Source organism: Heptranchias perlo, chromosome 17, assembly GCF_035084215.1.
Source record: "Heptranchias perlo isolate sHepPer1 chromosome 17, sHepPer1.hap1, whole genome shotgun sequence".
Classification (NCBI taxonomy): domain Eukaryota; kingdom Metazoa; phylum Chordata; class Chondrichthyes; order Hexanchiformes; family Hexanchidae; genus Heptranchias; species Heptranchias perlo.
Window position 1 is genome coordinate 23539060 of NC_090341.1, and position 17044 is coordinate 23556103.

Genomic DNA, 17044 nt, shown 5'->3' on the forward strand with positions numbered 1-17044 from the left:
TCTTCAAGAAATTCAATCAGGTTCATCAGGCATGACCTATCCTTTACAAATCCATGCTGGCTCTCTCTGATCAGCTGAAAATTTTCAAGGTGTTCAGTCACTCTATTCTTTATTATAGACTAGTAATTTCCCGACAATTGATGTTAGGCTAACTGGTCTATAATTCCCTGCTTTCCCTTTCTCACCTTTCTTAAATAGCGGAGTGATGTTCAATTTTCCAATCTAAAAGGACCCGTCCCTGAATCGAGAGAACTTTGAAAGACCATAGTCAGGGCATCTGCAATGTTCTCACCTATTTTCTTTAAAACTCAGATAGAAACAACCTGGTCCTGGGGATTTGTCACTCCTTAGTGCCATTACTTTCTTCATTGCTGTTAATTTGCTTATGTTAATTATAGGGAGTCCCTGTTTCAAAATTAGTTTCCACGGGGTGTCTGGCATGCTATCCTCTTCCTCTACTGTAAATACTGACACAAAGTAATTATTTAACATGTCCACCATTTCCTTATTTTCATTTACATTATCAGTTTTTGAGGGGCCCACATTGCTCTTGACCACCCTCTTTTTCCTAATATAATTGTAAATATTTTGTGTTGATTTTAATATCCCTTGCAAGTTTCTTTTCATACTCCCTTTTTGTAGCTCTTACTATCTGTTTTGTCACCTGTTGCTGTTCTTTGTATATCTCCCAGTCGCCAGGATTTGTACTATTTTTTGCATTTTTGTATGCTTTTTCTTTTAGTTTATATTGTCCCTTACCTCTTTTGTCATCCATGGCTTTTCTTTGTCAAGTCGAGCTCTTGCCCCTTAGGGGTATAAACTGGTTCTGTATCACATTGAATTCTTTTTTGAACACCTCCCACTGATCATCTGTCGTTTTAACCATTAACAGATTTGCCCAGTTTACTGTGGACAGTCTCTGTCTCATCCCGTTGAAGACATGACATAATAGTGAAAATATTTATCAAAAACAAGAGTAACGAGAAAACCATATATCAATAAAAAGACAGTTTTGCTTAAATACACTGTAATCAAGCAATAAGAAAGTGACACAGTATAGGCCAAGTGATCCAGGGGCATCTAAAGCATTCACAAAGGATCTAAATTAACCAGATTGTACATGCACATGTCTGCTATATCTGTAACAATCTCAGATTTCAGGTGACTTTATAACTACTTCATGTTTCACTCTGTGATCTGAACTCCTTGGTTGTATTGCAGCCTGTAGCAAGCTGACAGGTAGTGGGTAACTTGCATTTATTTGTCTCAAAACTTTCAACTTTGCTTCATTTCTCATTAGTTTACAATATTTAGAATTTAGAGAAGAAACTCTACTGGGATGAAAGATTTTTCACATGTGCCTTAGGCTACAACTGAACAAAACATGAGAAATGAGACAGTTGAACAACATGCATCACCACTTTTGGCTCAATTCACATCGAGTGACCCAGCAAATTTCACTTTGGATTCTAATGAATTGTGACAGAATTTCATCCCACAGTCTGTCTGAATTACATCTGATTCTAGGCTAAAACAGCACAGGATTCAAAATATGTTCTAACACATTGCAATGTTTATTCCACAGGATTATTAAAAGGGAAAACTGGTTATCCTACTACCACTATTAACATGATAAATACTGGCCTGGAATTCCCTGCGTATTTGTGGCCAGAGACACACGCAATTGGGGTGCAAACCAAATACGCAGCCTAAAAGATTGCGGAATTTTGGATGTAAGCGAGTGTCTGGTAGACTTCAATAACTATTTAGAGCTCACCACTGGGTATATTCTCCTCTAGTTGCACCAACATTACTGACTGAAGGTAAAGATGCACGTGGGCAAACTTAGAAAATCACACACCCATCACCCTATGGCATACAATGTTAGTGCAGGTAATCAAACATCGTTCTAGCTATGCTGCTTTTTTATCAAGATGTGGAGATGCCGGTGATGGACTGGGGTTGACAGTTGTAAACAATTTTACAACACCAAGTTATAGTCCAACAATTTTTATTTGAAATCTAATTTTTTCAAATTAGACATTTATTGAATTGGCTATTGTAATTTTCTTAGAGGGAATCTGACAATCAAGGCATTTTAAAAACCAAAGTTACAAATGATTATAAATATTAACATTTTTGTTTTCATTTTTTGATTTAAAAAAATGTTTGTTTAAATATTGAACGTTGATGGCATCATGGAGAAAGCGGGCTGGTAGAAATGGATACGAGAGATGAATTATGGTACAAAGGCAGTGCTGAACTATTTTACTTTGTAACTGAATCTCCAATGCTGTTAATTCAGATTCCTCACACAGTTTTATTTCTCCTTTAAACTAATCCCTCCCAATTAAAACAAAAATATGGATGTTGAAAATAATCAACTGTTTGGTTTTGGTGCCTGTTTTACGTATCAATGGGCCAGAGTTTGCTGCAGCCGGGCATCGCATGGTGTGCCCCGATGGTTAAATGTGTTCATGGGGGTTTAGGTGTTTCAATATGTTGGCCCACAACGTCGCAGGTAGTGCGGGATGAACTGCGGGACACACTGATTGACTGATAGAATTGTTTTCAAAAATTGATTTTTAAAATCTCCTAAAACAATTCACAACCTGAAGGAATGAGGCACACTTATAACTGTTCACTTTCTAGGCAAGAGGTTGATTGACAGTCATTAACAATCATCACATTGTTAAGAGTACTTACATTCATAATTACTAGATTTAGCTTTCTGTGGCGAGTTTAATGGTCAATTACTGTGTGAATGAAGCAACTTCATGATAATCACAAGATGCTGTTTTTGCGAAGCTAATGGCAGAGCGGCTGGCCAGCAACTTGTGGCGATTCACAATTTACGGGTTATCTCTTCCTCTCTACAAGTTGCTGGCCAATTTACGCATCAATAACGGTATGCATCATTCAGACATAGTTATTTTTTCAGCAAAATCTATTGGCTTTTGTTCCTGGCTCTATCACAGAAGAAATTAGGGTCATAAGATGAACCGCTTGAAAAATAAACACCAGGAGGTTCAATAACAAATGAAAACAAAATGTGATTTGTTAATAAAGTATTTAATTAAGTTTAATGGCCCAAAGTTTCAGGGTTCCTTCCTACTCTGCGACCTGAATTGCAGTGAAGTAGGACTCTTTGCTGCCTATGGCAAAGACAGACCCCATCTCAAATCGCGAGGATGTGGTCATTTCCATAATTGGGGCAAGCAGGCCATGCATATACGTGAGCATCAGATGTGCCAGCAAAACTTGGAGAGGCACCTAACCACTCTGATAGGGGAGCCCTGAGGCCTGTGAAGGGTTGAAGAAAAAGGTAATTTTCTTCTACTCCCAAAAGGAGTAAACCAGCATGTTTCTAAAAAGGTAACTGATCCCCTCTGGGATTGATTACCTTTCTCTAGGGTTGTCTTGGGACCTTTACTAGGCCCGCAGCAGAATTTAGGCCAGCTCTCAGCTACCATGAGTTCCACGTGGTGTGGGGAGAGTGTGAATTCTGGGAAAGCCCAAGAACTCGCACTGACATTCCCCCAAAGCTCCGCCAGGACAAGAGAGAGGGATGGCTTCATGACGACCAGAATTTTGGCCACTTTTTATTTAGGGGGTTCCACCCCAAATTGCCCCCCCAACGATGGCCGATCTGACCACTACGCCCTCCAAACCCCATGAATTTCAGGCCCATTGTCTGTTCAACCATGGACCTTGGTTCATCTCTGGCAGCATTCAAGAGGTCAGTGATGTTAGTATGATTGTATTACCTTCTCGCCGTGCTTATATTTGGGTGGTGACGCAAGTTTAATGTTTTCAATGTTCACAGTTGGTGCATTCTCCACTGGCTGTCTTGGGGTAAGTTTCTTGCTCTTCTGGATCCCAGCTTTGATTGCCTTAATAACTTCTTCCACTTTATCTTTTGGAATGGGTTTGCCATGCCAATTCTCTTTATCCTCAACACCTGAAAATATTTGAAATTTTGAAGCCTAATATCATGTACATCCACAAAGTCGAAAAGATTTAGGGGCTGAAAACCCACAGGTCAGCAAGTGTAGTACAAGTACTGTGACAAGCCATTGAGAACCTTCGCCTCTGACCCTCCAAATGCGCACACAGCGTTCAGGAGCCATGCATTACACACAGTGGTCAGGAGGCACGCATTAGGATATATTTTCCAATCGGTAATACCTGATTTTTAGGAATAAAATGACATTTCCAAATACCAGAAAATTGAGGGAAGATTTGGAACTTTAAAACTTGCCCATTTTGCGTAGCACACAGTCCCATTACTAATTTAAATGGGGTCAGGAAGCACCAGCCTGAAACAAGCAAAAGCGTTGTCATATTTAATTACGTTGCAATTACTTCATTTTGACAGTCATGCAATTTTTTGATGTTAAAGTGTCATTTACCGCCCATACAAAATGAGCACCCAGGATTGCTTGGGACTGAACTGTATACATAGATTCATTTAAACAGCCAAGTAATAAGGAAAATCCAGTGAACAATTTACAACCATTTCTGCACTGTTTTTCTTTGTTTTTTTCCTGTTGCGATTTTCAGGAGCCTTTGTGGCAATTGCTAAATAGAACCACAATGGGTTTTCTCTATGGGAATCCCCTTATATCTGGTCTTCCAGGAAGAAAAGGGAAGACGGATGGAGCAATACCAGGCAGGTTAGGCTGCACTGAATTGACCCACGATATCCCCACACCAGAGACTACAGGCACAAGTACACGCACCTCATTTGTCAGAGAAGCAGCAGTTGCTGTGGAGGCTGCAATTTATAATGGATATCACGACAGAGTAATGCTACATGTTCCAACTAAACCTGCAGCCAAACCTAATCACAGGCAGGGCATTGCTGACGGCTGTCCAGATCATAACCGGCCCACGATTTTTATACTTCAGGGTCATTTCAGGCTGCCTCCAGGGACATCATCGACAATCAGCTGTCGATAGATACGCATTACATAGGATTTACAACATGGAAACTGGCCATTCGGCCCAACCGGTCTATGCTTCACATGATCCTCCTCCCACCCTGCTTCAACTAATCCTATTAGGATACCCCTTCTATTCCTTTCTCCCTCATGTACTTATCTAGCTTCCCCTTAAATGCATCTATGTTATTCGCCTCAATTACTCCATGTGGTAGCAAGTTCCACATTCTAACCACTCTCTGGGTAAAGAAGTTTCTCCTGAATTCCTTATTGGATTTAACAGTGACTATCTTATATTTATGACCCCCTAGTTTTGGACTCCTCCACAAGTGGAAGTATCTTCTCTAAGTTTACCCTATCAAATCCCATCATAATTTTAAAGACCTCTATTAGGTCACCCTTCTCTTTTCTAGAGAAAAGAGCCCCAGCCTGTACAGTCTTTCCCGATAGTTATAACCTCTCAGTTCTGGTATCATCCTTGTAAATTTTTTTTGTTCCTTCTCCAGTGCCTCTATATCCTTTTTGTAACATGGAGACCAGAACTGTGCACAGTACTCCAAGTGTGATCTAACCAAGGTTCTGTATAAATTTAACATAACTCCTCTGCTTTTCAATTCTATTTCTCTAGAAATGAACTCCAGTGCCTTGTTTGCATTTTTTAATGACTTTGTTAACCTGCTTTGCTACTTCTAATGATTTATGAATCTGTACCTTTAGATCACTTTGCTCCTCTACTCCATTTAGATCCTTATTTTCCCAGGAGTATGTGGCCTCCTTATTTCTCCTTCCAAAATGCACCACCTCACACCTATCTATATTGAAATTCATTTGCCATGTGGTTACAAGGGCTGTGATATTTTAGATGATGGTAGAATTACTGAAGATCCGAGGTGTTTCTGATCACACCAGTGTGTCTCTTGCATAATGCCAGTAATTACAATAGGAAAAGATTCCACTCTGTGTTCAACTTATTCACAACCATTTGATCCAGATAATGTAAGTCAATGCTCACTTCCCAGGTAACGGTTGTGAACCCTTCATTTTAAGGCTGTCCACAGTCCTACTAATATATGAACATCTTTTTGACTGTTTTTCCCAGGTCTTAAAGCCGCTGCAGCTGAGAAGGCCTCTCTTCACTAGTTGCCAGGAGGTGTACATCAGTAGCACAATGGGGACACCCCTTCTGAATTTCCCATCCTGTGGGATTTTATTAGCCTCAACTGAACTCTTTTTTTTAAAAACCATTGCATGAGTGTTTGACCTTCTCACAGTGGAATTTTCACCTGTGTCCATGTAGCCTGTGGCCCCACTGGTTAGTGCTCCAGCTTGATGGGCTGCCCCCTTGGTCTGGTTACCATTAGCAGTCTTGACCACTGTGCACAAAAATACAGAAAGTGTTTCTGTGCTTTCCATCAGTGTATCCACTAACTGCTCCAAAGCAAAAACCTAAGTATAGACATAGTTCCATGAAAAAGGGCATGACAACTAATAATGTGGTTAGGATACCTTCAATGCCTTTTCCTTTAATGGTCTTAGCAAGAATAGCAGTTGGCTTGCCATTGACCATGCTGGCCTGCCAAAAAGCTTTGCAGAGTTCATCAACACTGTGTCCATCCACCACTTCAGCATTCCAGCTGTATGGAAGAGTTTAGAATCCATTAAACCACAACACTCAACACAAACACCAATTTGAGCAGCAAAATACATGAAGAGACAAACAGACAAACATATAGTAATTTAGTTGGTTTCATTTTATGTAGTGTATTTGGAACACAAGGCCCAAAGAATTATTTACAGTATTTGCAGTAGAGGCAATTGTTTTAAAAAAAATGAATTAAAATAATTTGTGAAAAAGTTCTTTGGTTGGTTGAAGCAATATGTAACTGACTGTATTCTTTCAAATGATTTTAATTGTTATAAAGGATACAAATACAAAAAAACATATCATTTTCAGCCTCCACCACAAACTCCGTACTCTTGCTACCAATTCCATCCCCTACCCTGGCCACTGTCTCAGGTTGAACCAGAATGTTCACAATCTCAGCATCCTATCAGAACCAAAGAGCATCTGCGCCTACCTCAGCCCATCTGCTGCTTAAACAATCATCCGTGCCGTTGACACCTCCAGACTCAAATATTCCAATGCTCTCCTGGCCAGGCTCCCATCCTCCCACTCTTTTTGCCCCACCATTGCCTTCAGCTGCCTAGGTGTCATTCTCTGGAATTCCCTCCCTAAACCTCTCTGCCTCGCCGCCTCCCTATCCTCTTAAGTCCCCCCACTTAAAACCCACCCCTTTGACCAAGCTTTTGGGCATCTATCCTGACATCTCCTCCTTTAGCCTGGCACTTTTTTTATAATTTTGCATGTGTGAAGTGCTTTGGGATATTTTTCTATGTTACAGGCGCTATATAAATGCAAATTGTCATAATAAACTACCAATCAACAACCGTGGGAATACTGTAAACAAGAAAAGCACTGCTTTGATTTGATGTTACTGAATTCAGCTCGTTTCAACCTCTTTGGAATTAGATGATGCAGGTTGACAGTATAACTAATTAATAACTCATATTTATGAGGTGCCATATAAAAGAACTTGCATTTATATAGTGCCTTTCATGACCTCAGGATGTTCCAAAGAGCTTTACAGCCAATGAAATAATTTTGATGTGTAGGCACTGTTGTAATGTAGCAAATGCAGCATCCCACTTTGTGCACACCAAGGTCCAACAAACAGCAATTAAATAAATAACCAGATCATCTGTTTTAGATGTTGGTTGAGAGATAAATGTTGGCTGAGAGATAAATGTTGGCCAGGACACTGGGAGTGTGATCTTTTACGTCCACCTGAAGGCAGATGGGACCTCAGTTTAGCAACACATCCATAAGATCGCACTTCTGACAGTACAGCACTCCCTCAGTATTGCACTGAAATGTCAGCCTGGATTATGAGCTCTAGTAACTGAAGTGGGGCTTGAAACCACAACCTTCTGACTCAGAGGCGAGAGTGCTACCACAGGCCCAAGGCTGACGCTAACTGCTAAGCTCGTTTTTATTTGTGGCAGACATTAGTCCTGAGGTTTTATGACTTAATCAGACATTGAGAAGTTCCTGAAATAGTCAATGTTCCAAAAATTAAATGATGGATAAAGAAATCAACATTCACTTCAAAACTGGGAACAAAACTGAGTTATATGACTGGACAGCTGAAATTTGAAAATCAGAACCCAAAATCCAACTATCTGATTAGATAACTTCAATTCAAATACATGGTTATGATCCTGTCAGGTTAATACATTGGAGGCTACAATATTGATTCATAAATGGGCAGCATCATCAATGACGCATCATTTGAGTGGATTCATACACATTCTAAATTACATCAAATAAGCAACCTAGCTCAAGTCTCTGCACAGTAAAGAGAATTATTAGGAAGCATGTCTAACAATCTATGAAACTGAACATCAGTGTACCTTCATCAAACCATTTTAATTCAAAGTGTTAAGTCCAGGCAACAATTAAACCAGAAATGTGGCAAATATGTAATAGCTTTACCATATCATGTGATTTAATTTGTTTTTCTGACTATTGAACCTCAAGAGGAAATCAACCAAAGGCAGAGACACAAAAAAAAAGTTAATGTAGCTCTGGATTCTGAATTTTGAAACCCGTTAAATAGTTGTTTTTTTATTAAAAAGTTCTATTTACAATGTTACTTCCTCCCCTAACCTCTAGTCTAGGTCCCTATTCAAGTATCAAGAGTTGAAAGGTCAAAGATCATTGAGATTGTCCACTTCACCAGCAGCCATCACCTGAACTTCCAAGTTGCAAACTTACCCAAAAGCTTCGCAACGTTTGCGATAGATTTCAACTTTGTGCTGCAGTGGAGCAGGTTCACTTTGACCCAGGCGGTTCACGTCAATAATAGCCAATAAATTGTCAAGTTTGTAGAAAGAAGCAAATTGCATTGCTTCCCAGACTGAACCTTCAGACGATTCTCCATCTCCCAATAGGCAGTATACACGGTAACTGGAAGGAACAGGAAAAAAGAAACATCAATAATTCCACATGAAATTATTTATCTGACTTCAGCATTTCTTACAGATTGTGAGAAACCATGAGATAATTTTGTGAAGCGCCACTAGAGGCAGTAAAATAAGGTCTTAAATAAATCTGAATTCAAGGTTACTTTCGGCTTTTTGATCATTTACCAATAATTGAAATCCAAAATTTGATTTGAAACATTTATTCCACATCAGTTTTCAATATTGTGAAATCAACCTTGATTTATCCTATTTACTTGTAATGAAAATAGTGAACCTAATTTTCCACCTAAATGTAAAGATAAACTCGTTGATTATTCTGCATATTGTACTGGTAGGATAACTGTAGAAAAGGTCAGCCCAAATGATACATCTTTTGAAACTGTGCTTGGAAAGTTTATTAAAACATTCAAGCTGGACACCAATTACCAAACACACTACCCAAACATCACAGATCACTGAATTTCACTAGATTTTAAATGAACCTACAATCCTGAAACAAAGATCTAGTCCTAACCATTAACACAAAATGCTGCCACGCTATATTGGGAACAACCACCTTGCACTTTTCAGTAAAACAATTCTTTACAACACTTCATAAAACATTTTACAGACATTATTTTCTTTTACTTTGGGATGTAATCTGTGAAAAACATTATATCTGGTTCTTTTAAATGATCCATTTTGTTCGCTGAAAAGTTTTTGCTACAACACTGCTCTGGCTGTTGAAGTTATTTTAGTTATTTTGTTGATGTAGAAATTAGGCATTTAATTTATCAGAACAAAATATAGATATGGTGCTGCTGAGTTAACTCTGCTTTGCTTAAATAAATAAAGTATTAAAGTCTGAATGCAAACAGCAGTCAAGTGATAATTAATGGATAAAAAGGCTACTTTTGTCCTCAAAGGGCAAAAGTCTCTTGTACATGGCCACTCAGCCTGAATTGATATGTTGCAAGAAGAAAGCATATCTGCTTTAAAAATGAAAACAACTATGACTGAGCAGTTTTTTAAGGAAGGGATTGGATTTCTTGGCAGTTACTCACACACAACAGTTTGCTTCCTGCTAGTGTTTGCTGTGCCAATTTCAAGACCCCACCTACTAACCGAAGCTGGCCAATTTCCAGAAGAATAAAACAAAGACAGTCCTAGAGCTTTAATCTGATTTGGTAATATCTACAAACTGACAAAAGTCAACTGTGCTTGGCCTTATATTAAAATGCAGGCTTTTAATCAATAACATTTTGAAAGTGTTGCTTGCAAGATTGTTTCTTTGCACTTATCCGTTCAAAGTAAATCCTGAGCAACCTAATTTAGCATGCCTTGACCCTCCCTGAAATTCTCAGCAAGCTCAATTCTCAGCCTAAGCATTCTGTCCACACCTGGCCAGCAATGTTCCCTCTAATTTTTTGTGGCCATGTGCGGAATGAATTTGGGTTTGTGTACTGGTATAAAGGCTGTGTGCACGACCATTAAAAAAAAAATCACAACTTTGAATAGAACATTTTTATTAGAAAACATTATTCAGGATATATAACCAACAGAACAAATGTACAAAATAATGGATAATTATAACAATTTAATGTTATATTGGCTGATAAGAAACCCACTTCATAAATTATATAAATTTAAGTTGCACTCGGATTGAGTCGACCAATCTCATTATAATTTATTAAAAATTATCTGATGGGAATGATTCCAATCAGCTTTTTGTTGAATCAGCTTAATGACTCTGATTCAAACAGAAATAAATCGTGTGCAATCAGAATTGTTAAATTGAGTCAAATACAAAACAGCTGTCAAATCAGTCAGTGTGAATTTGGGAATAGGGAACAGTTTAATTAAAGCTCCCCCATCCCCCATTAACTGCTCTGCAGGGTTTAAAAAATTATTGCATTACAATTGTACATCTTGCAGGTCTCATTAATTTTAGCTGCCTCTATGTAAAGCAGGGAGCAGTTTAGTCATGAAGAATCTGAACTGAGGGAGGCAACGGACAAAGATAGAGAGAGACAATCCTTGGGGCAACTGAGAGCTTTTGGATAGCAGTTGTATAAAACAATTTAAATCAACTTCATTGTTTTGATTACAATGTACTAATGGAAAGTATATTTTAGCACAATTATAGAAGAATCTTTAATGACTATTACACATGATCTGTTAGAATTACGTAATTTGTAAATATGAAGCATGGAAATTGATAAATTACTAAAATAAACCAGGTAATTTGGGTTCATTTGTAGTTTACTTCAGAAGCTAATGTCGAATAGGATGGTGCCAAAAACTGTTAATTGCACAAATCATAGACTCCCTCCAATGTTATTTGCTACCAATGCCTTAAATATGTTTGTCTTTAGACTAAAGTAACAGTTCTCCACAATTCGCACTAAAGGTGAAAAGCTTTAATTTAATTGAACGAATCTTCACTGAAACCGCGTGTGCTGAAGTTTTCTGATTGGAAACTAAAACCAGTTAGATCATAAAGAGATAGGAATGTATTATATATAAAAACTTTTACACTATTTGTCTACACACAGTATACTATTTTACTATTTGTGGAGAGTTGTACCACTGACCCGCACTAGATGCCAACATCCGCAGTACAACGCTCCCATCCAACCTAACTTTAACTCCCACCCTTGCTGCAGTGATTGGTAGTTGAGGTGATGTCAGCAGCAGCTCCACCAGAGAGCACTGGTTTGGTGCGCAGACGGAAAGATGATGTGCGTGGCATATAACAAACCGCTGCACAGCCGCGCACAGCTTAGAGGGATCAGTGCTGGCCATGTGCCATCACTTAAGACCTTCCATTTCTTTTACTGCTTTGAAACTTATTAGTTTCCTGCAGAGTTCAACCTGTATTTACCATCACCTTTATAAAGTAGCACCACTTTGTGGTCCATATTAATATTTAATACAACTAAATGGGAGTCATTATGCATTCAGTGGTCACTCAATCTGCACATTCTTTATTGTGGCCACTGAACTGGATCTGCATGGGAACAAATAGGACTCAGGATGGGGCAGAAGTAGCAGGTACTGAGTTAAGTTGGAGTTTTTACAAATATATTGAGAGAGTGGTATAGGGGAATGTGGACCAATTAAAGACCAATGCAGACGAGACTATAATGAACAATAAGGAAATGGCAGACTTGGTAACTGCACACTTTGTATCAGTTTTTACAGGGAGGGAGAGGACAAAATACCAGCGGTACAAGGAAACCTAAAAATAAGTCAAGGAGAGGAACGTAGTGGATTTAATATACGTTTAAAAATGGCAATGGAAAAAATAATAAGACTTAAGATGGCCAAATCTACAGAACTTGATGGTCTCGACTCTGGAGTATTAAAAGAAATTGGTGATGAAATTGCAGATGCATTAGTCATAATTTTCTAAAGCAATCTAGATTTAGGAACTGTGCTTTTGGATTGGAAAATTGCAAATGTCACTTCATTATTCAAGGAGAGGAAGGGAGAAACCGGGTAATTACAGTCATCAGTTTAACATCAGTTATGGGGAAGTTACTGAAATCTATCAGCATAGTGACTGAGTACGAGTACAAGTACGAGCTGATCAGAGAGTCAGCATGGATGTGTAAAGCATACGCATGTCTGATGAACCTAGTTGAATTTTTTGAGGATGTCACTAGCATGGTGGATAGGGAAGTGTCTATGGATGTTGTCCATCTGCACTTCCAGAGGAATCTTATAAGGTTCCACACAAGAGATTATTAGCAAAAATAGAGAGTTGTATATCCCAGTTTTGAGATGACTAAGTTCGAAGGCACAGTAAGTTGTGTAGATGGAAGCAGGACAACAACAACTTGCCTTTATATTGCACGTTTAACATAGTAAAATGTCCCAAGGCACATTACATAAGCATATTCAGACAAAAACAGAGACCGTACCAAAGGAGGAGATATTAGGACAGGTGGTCAAAAGCTTGATCAAAGAGGTAGGTTTTACAGAGCGTCTTAAAAGGGAGAGAAGTGGAGAGGCAGAGGTTTAGGGAGGTAATTTCAGAGCTTACAGCATAAACAGCTGAAGGCACTGCCGTCAACGGTGGGGTGAAGGAAATGGCGAATGCACAAGAGGCCAGAGTTGGAGAAACATCAGAGTTCTCGGAGGGTTGTCGGGCTGGACATTACAAAGAGACATAGACAATCTAAGTAAGTGGGAAAAACAATGGCAGATAGAATTCAATGTGGGAAAGTGAGGTCATCCATTTCGGATCTGAAAATGACAAATCAGAATATTTTCTTAGTGGTGAGAGACTATGAGCTGTGGAGGTGCAAAGGGATTTAGGTGTCCATGTACACAAATCACTAAAAACGAATGCATGGGTACAAAAAATAATCAAAAAGACTAGTGGAATGTTGGCCTTTATTTCAAGGGGGTTGGAATACAAAAATTAGGAAGTGATGGTTCAGTTGTACAGAGCCTTGGTAGGACCCCATCTAGAGTACTGCATTCAGTTTTGGGTACCGAACCTCAGGAAAGATGTAATGACCTTGAAGGGAGTACTGCACAGATTTGCCTGAATGATACCAGGAGTTAAAGGGTTGAATTATGCAGACAGGTTGCATAAACTTTGTTCGTATTCTCGAGTTTAGAAGGTTGAGGGATGATCTAATCGATGAATTGGGTAGATACAGAAAAACTATTTCCTCTGGTTGGGGAATCCAAAACAAGAAGGAATAAGCTTAAAATTAGAGCTTGGCCATTTAGGAGCAAAAATCAGGAAGCACTTTTTCACACAAAGGGTAGTGGAAATCTGGAACTCTCCCTGCCAAAATGCAGTAGATTCTGGATCAAATGAAACTTTTAAGACTGAGACGGATAGATTTTTGTCATGTAAGAGTATCAAGGGTTTTGGATCAAAGGCGGGTAAACGGAGTTGAGGTTTGGCTCAGCCATAATCCAACTGAATGGCGGAACAGGCTCGAGGGGCTGAATGTCCTACCCCTGTTCCTAATTTTGAAAAATAAAAGATCAGCCTGGTGGATTAATGATTTTACAGGAGCTATAAATTAGGATTAAAAAGCGTAAGCTAAAGATTTATTTCAAGACTGTGAAAATTTTAACACCGTAATACATTTCATTTAAAAAATAAAATGCAATACAAACAGACAATGACTAGTTTTTTTGAGATCTAATGATATAAAATGGTCACCTGGCTTTATCAAAGTATTTCCCGGTATAAGCCATCCCAGCTGCAGCTCCCAGACCCTGTCCCAAGGATCCAGTAGCAACATCAACAAAAGCTAGTTTCTGAAAAAACAAAATAGGCAAAATGTGACTTGGAAATAGTTAATACAGAAAGCAATACCCAAGAAAGAAGCGAAGCCAAATTGATATAAATCTTTATCTTCCCCCAAAGATGGCTACAGTAATCTATGTCTGCAGTTCCTTTCACTTTTCCTTGGACTTCTTGTTTCCTAAAAGCAGGTTGAAAACAGTATTTCAATAGGCTTGACAGCAGGCCCCCACCAGCGACAGCAGATGCAGAGTCAGGGTCAGGGGAAATGAAGAAGAGATATTCTCTGCTCCTGTTCCCCAAAACAAAGCACAGAGCTATGCAATTCAGTTATTCAGATTTTATTTTCTATCTTCCAAAAGTACATGAAATGTGATATTTCATTGAGACTCACTGGAACAGGGTGCCCTTCAAGAATTGAACCCATTTTCCTCAGCGTTAGCAACTGATCCACATTCAGGTAACCAACTTCTGCCCAGACGGCATATAGTATTGGAGCTGCATGACCCTGAAAGCAAGAAAACAGTTTCAAAACATACTCCTTAAAACTGCATCTTGCACTTTTTACAAAGTAACTCTGACATGGGTACAGTAATCAATTGTTTATTTATGCCCAGCTATGCAATAATGCTGACATCAGAAAGTACATAAAAACACATGAATGCAGGAATTCCTGAAGGCTTGTTCCATCTCCAGACTTCTGGCTACCAGCCTGCACCAGCCTTGGCTTGGTATCTAAATCCAGCCAAAATAATTATTTGCATAACGGAGGTTGGTTGCCCCCACTATTCTCAGCACTCCTTGGGCATGCAGCCTGCCGAGGGGGAAGGCAGGCAAAGGGTACGCCAGAAATTTCAGAGCAGTATCCCATCACTCCATCAAGGAAGCAGGCTGTTCTGCCTGAAGATGGAAGATTTTTTTTTAAAAAACAGAAGATCCATTTTATAGTAGCTGCTTTCGTAATGGCAAACGATTGCTCTGTGATTGACTGCCATTAGGAGGCTGGTACTGTGGGCTCCACTTCTGCCAGGGTGCACAATAGAGTTCTGCCTCTATTGTGTGGGGGCCAATGGAGGTGGAATTGGTAGGTGATGTCATCCCACCAACCCTTCTGACATTAACGAAGGGGGAGGAACAAGCACCACCAGTCAGATTTTATCATCAGGTGAAAAAGGAGGAGGGGTGGGGGGAACCTAGCGGAACTGGGTCCCACCCCAAATTCTAGCCCCTCTCCTGACTTATACTGTAGAAGAGTCCAGGAATTTTGGGCCCATGGACTTTTTAAAGTTATAATGTAACTATCAAGAGCACAAGAGTAAAGAAGAATGGATAAAGCAATGGTTAGGCCACAGTTAAGAGTACATTATGCAGCCATGTGCACTACATTATACATGGGACGTTAAAGTCATAGAGGATGGCCAACATAGATTCACTATGATGACAGTAGGGATAATGAGAAAAGACTAGAGCTATTATGACTATTTTCACTAGAGAAGGCCAAGAGTTTTAATAGAGGCTTTTAAAATTATGCAGGATTTCTGATAGGGAGAATAGGGAAAGACAATTTCTTCTGATTGGGGAAGTCAGTAACAAGGGGTGTTCAATTTAAAATGATTGATTATAAAAGAGTAAGGAGAGAGGTTAGAAAAAAATTCTTTATACAGGGCTTTGTTTGGGGAGCAGCGATGTTCTGCTCCCCATTCAGGTGACAAATAATTTCACGTGTAATGTATCCCTGAAAAGATTTTAAATGGAATGGTTATTCTGTATCTCAGATTATATTGGTTTTGAAAATCAGCACAAATAGTTGTGTAATCAAATGTATTCACTATTATTTTAAACATATTGAATATGTGTGTGAAGACAGGTCATTACATACATGCTTCTCATTCAAAAGGTTCTTAGTTGCATATTTTTTCAACAATAGAACCTGGCATTACTACACTCTTCTCCACCCTTACAATTACTATATTGAAGCCTATGTAATAATGTTAAAAGTTATTTCAAATTTCTAGCTCCATGATTCATTGCAAAGATCACAAAATTACATTTGAATGAGTTTTCTTGCTGAGCATTTGCTGCAGTTCCACATTTTTCCACATTTAATGGGTCTTCCTGACCTGCCAAATTGGAAACTGAAATATGGAGCAAGTCCTAATATGGTGTTTTTAGTATAAAACATGATGGGAAAATGTATTTACACATTTGTAATGTTTACAGCACCAATTCTTACCTTCGACAGTACAAAGCGATCATTGTTGGGGTTCTTAGGGTCTTGTGCTTTGTACTTCATAGTGTGGAAGAACAGCACAGACATGATCTCGGCTGCACTGCAGCATGATGTAGGGTGTCTGTAAGTCAAACAGACAAACAGCATGCTGACACTTCACACAATTCATGCTTTAGTATTGATAGTCAGTTCAACTTTGCAGCATTTCCTTTCAGAAGCAGTTACTATGGATGTCTAATCTCAATTCATTATTCCTGCAAAATATTATTTCAGTAATTTGTATTAAATAATGTAGTCAGTTCAGAGACCTGTATTATTGGAATGAATGAGAACCTGAAACTAAAATTGTGTTTTAAAAACTATGTCGTATCCATTTTTGTGTACTTTTGGCAACAATGGATAATCTGGGAATATATAATCACAAGCTCACAATTCTGCTTAATTATTAAATAATTGTGAACTGAAAACACACTTTTTTCTGAACAACATACAGGCCACTGCTTCAAACCACAATCCTAATTAATATATATAAATAACCTGGACATGGGTATACAGGACATAATGTCAAAGTTT

General features: G+C 38.8%; 1 protein-coding gene across 1 annotated transcript in view; it reads right to left on the reverse strand.

Annotated features, from left to right (window-relative positions):
* The window catches only part of LOC137334173 (transketolase-like), a 40752-nt gene that overhangs the window by 16957 nt on the left and 6751 nt on the right, over positions 1–17044 (reverse strand). Inside the window, exons 2-7 of the mRNA XM_067998734.1 lie at positions 16475–16592; positions 14636–14749; positions 14158–14255; positions 8779–8970; positions 6450–6577; positions 3768–3961 (exon numbers count right to left, since the gene is read on the reverse strand). Of these exons, the coding sequence (XP_067854835.1) occupies positions 3768–3961; positions 6450–6577; positions 8779–8970; positions 14158–14255; positions 14636–14749; positions 16475–16592 (844 nt within the window). The remainder of the gene's footprint in view (positions 1–3767; positions 3962–6449; positions 6578–8778; positions 8971–14157; positions 14256–14635; positions 14750–16474; positions 16593–17044) is intronic.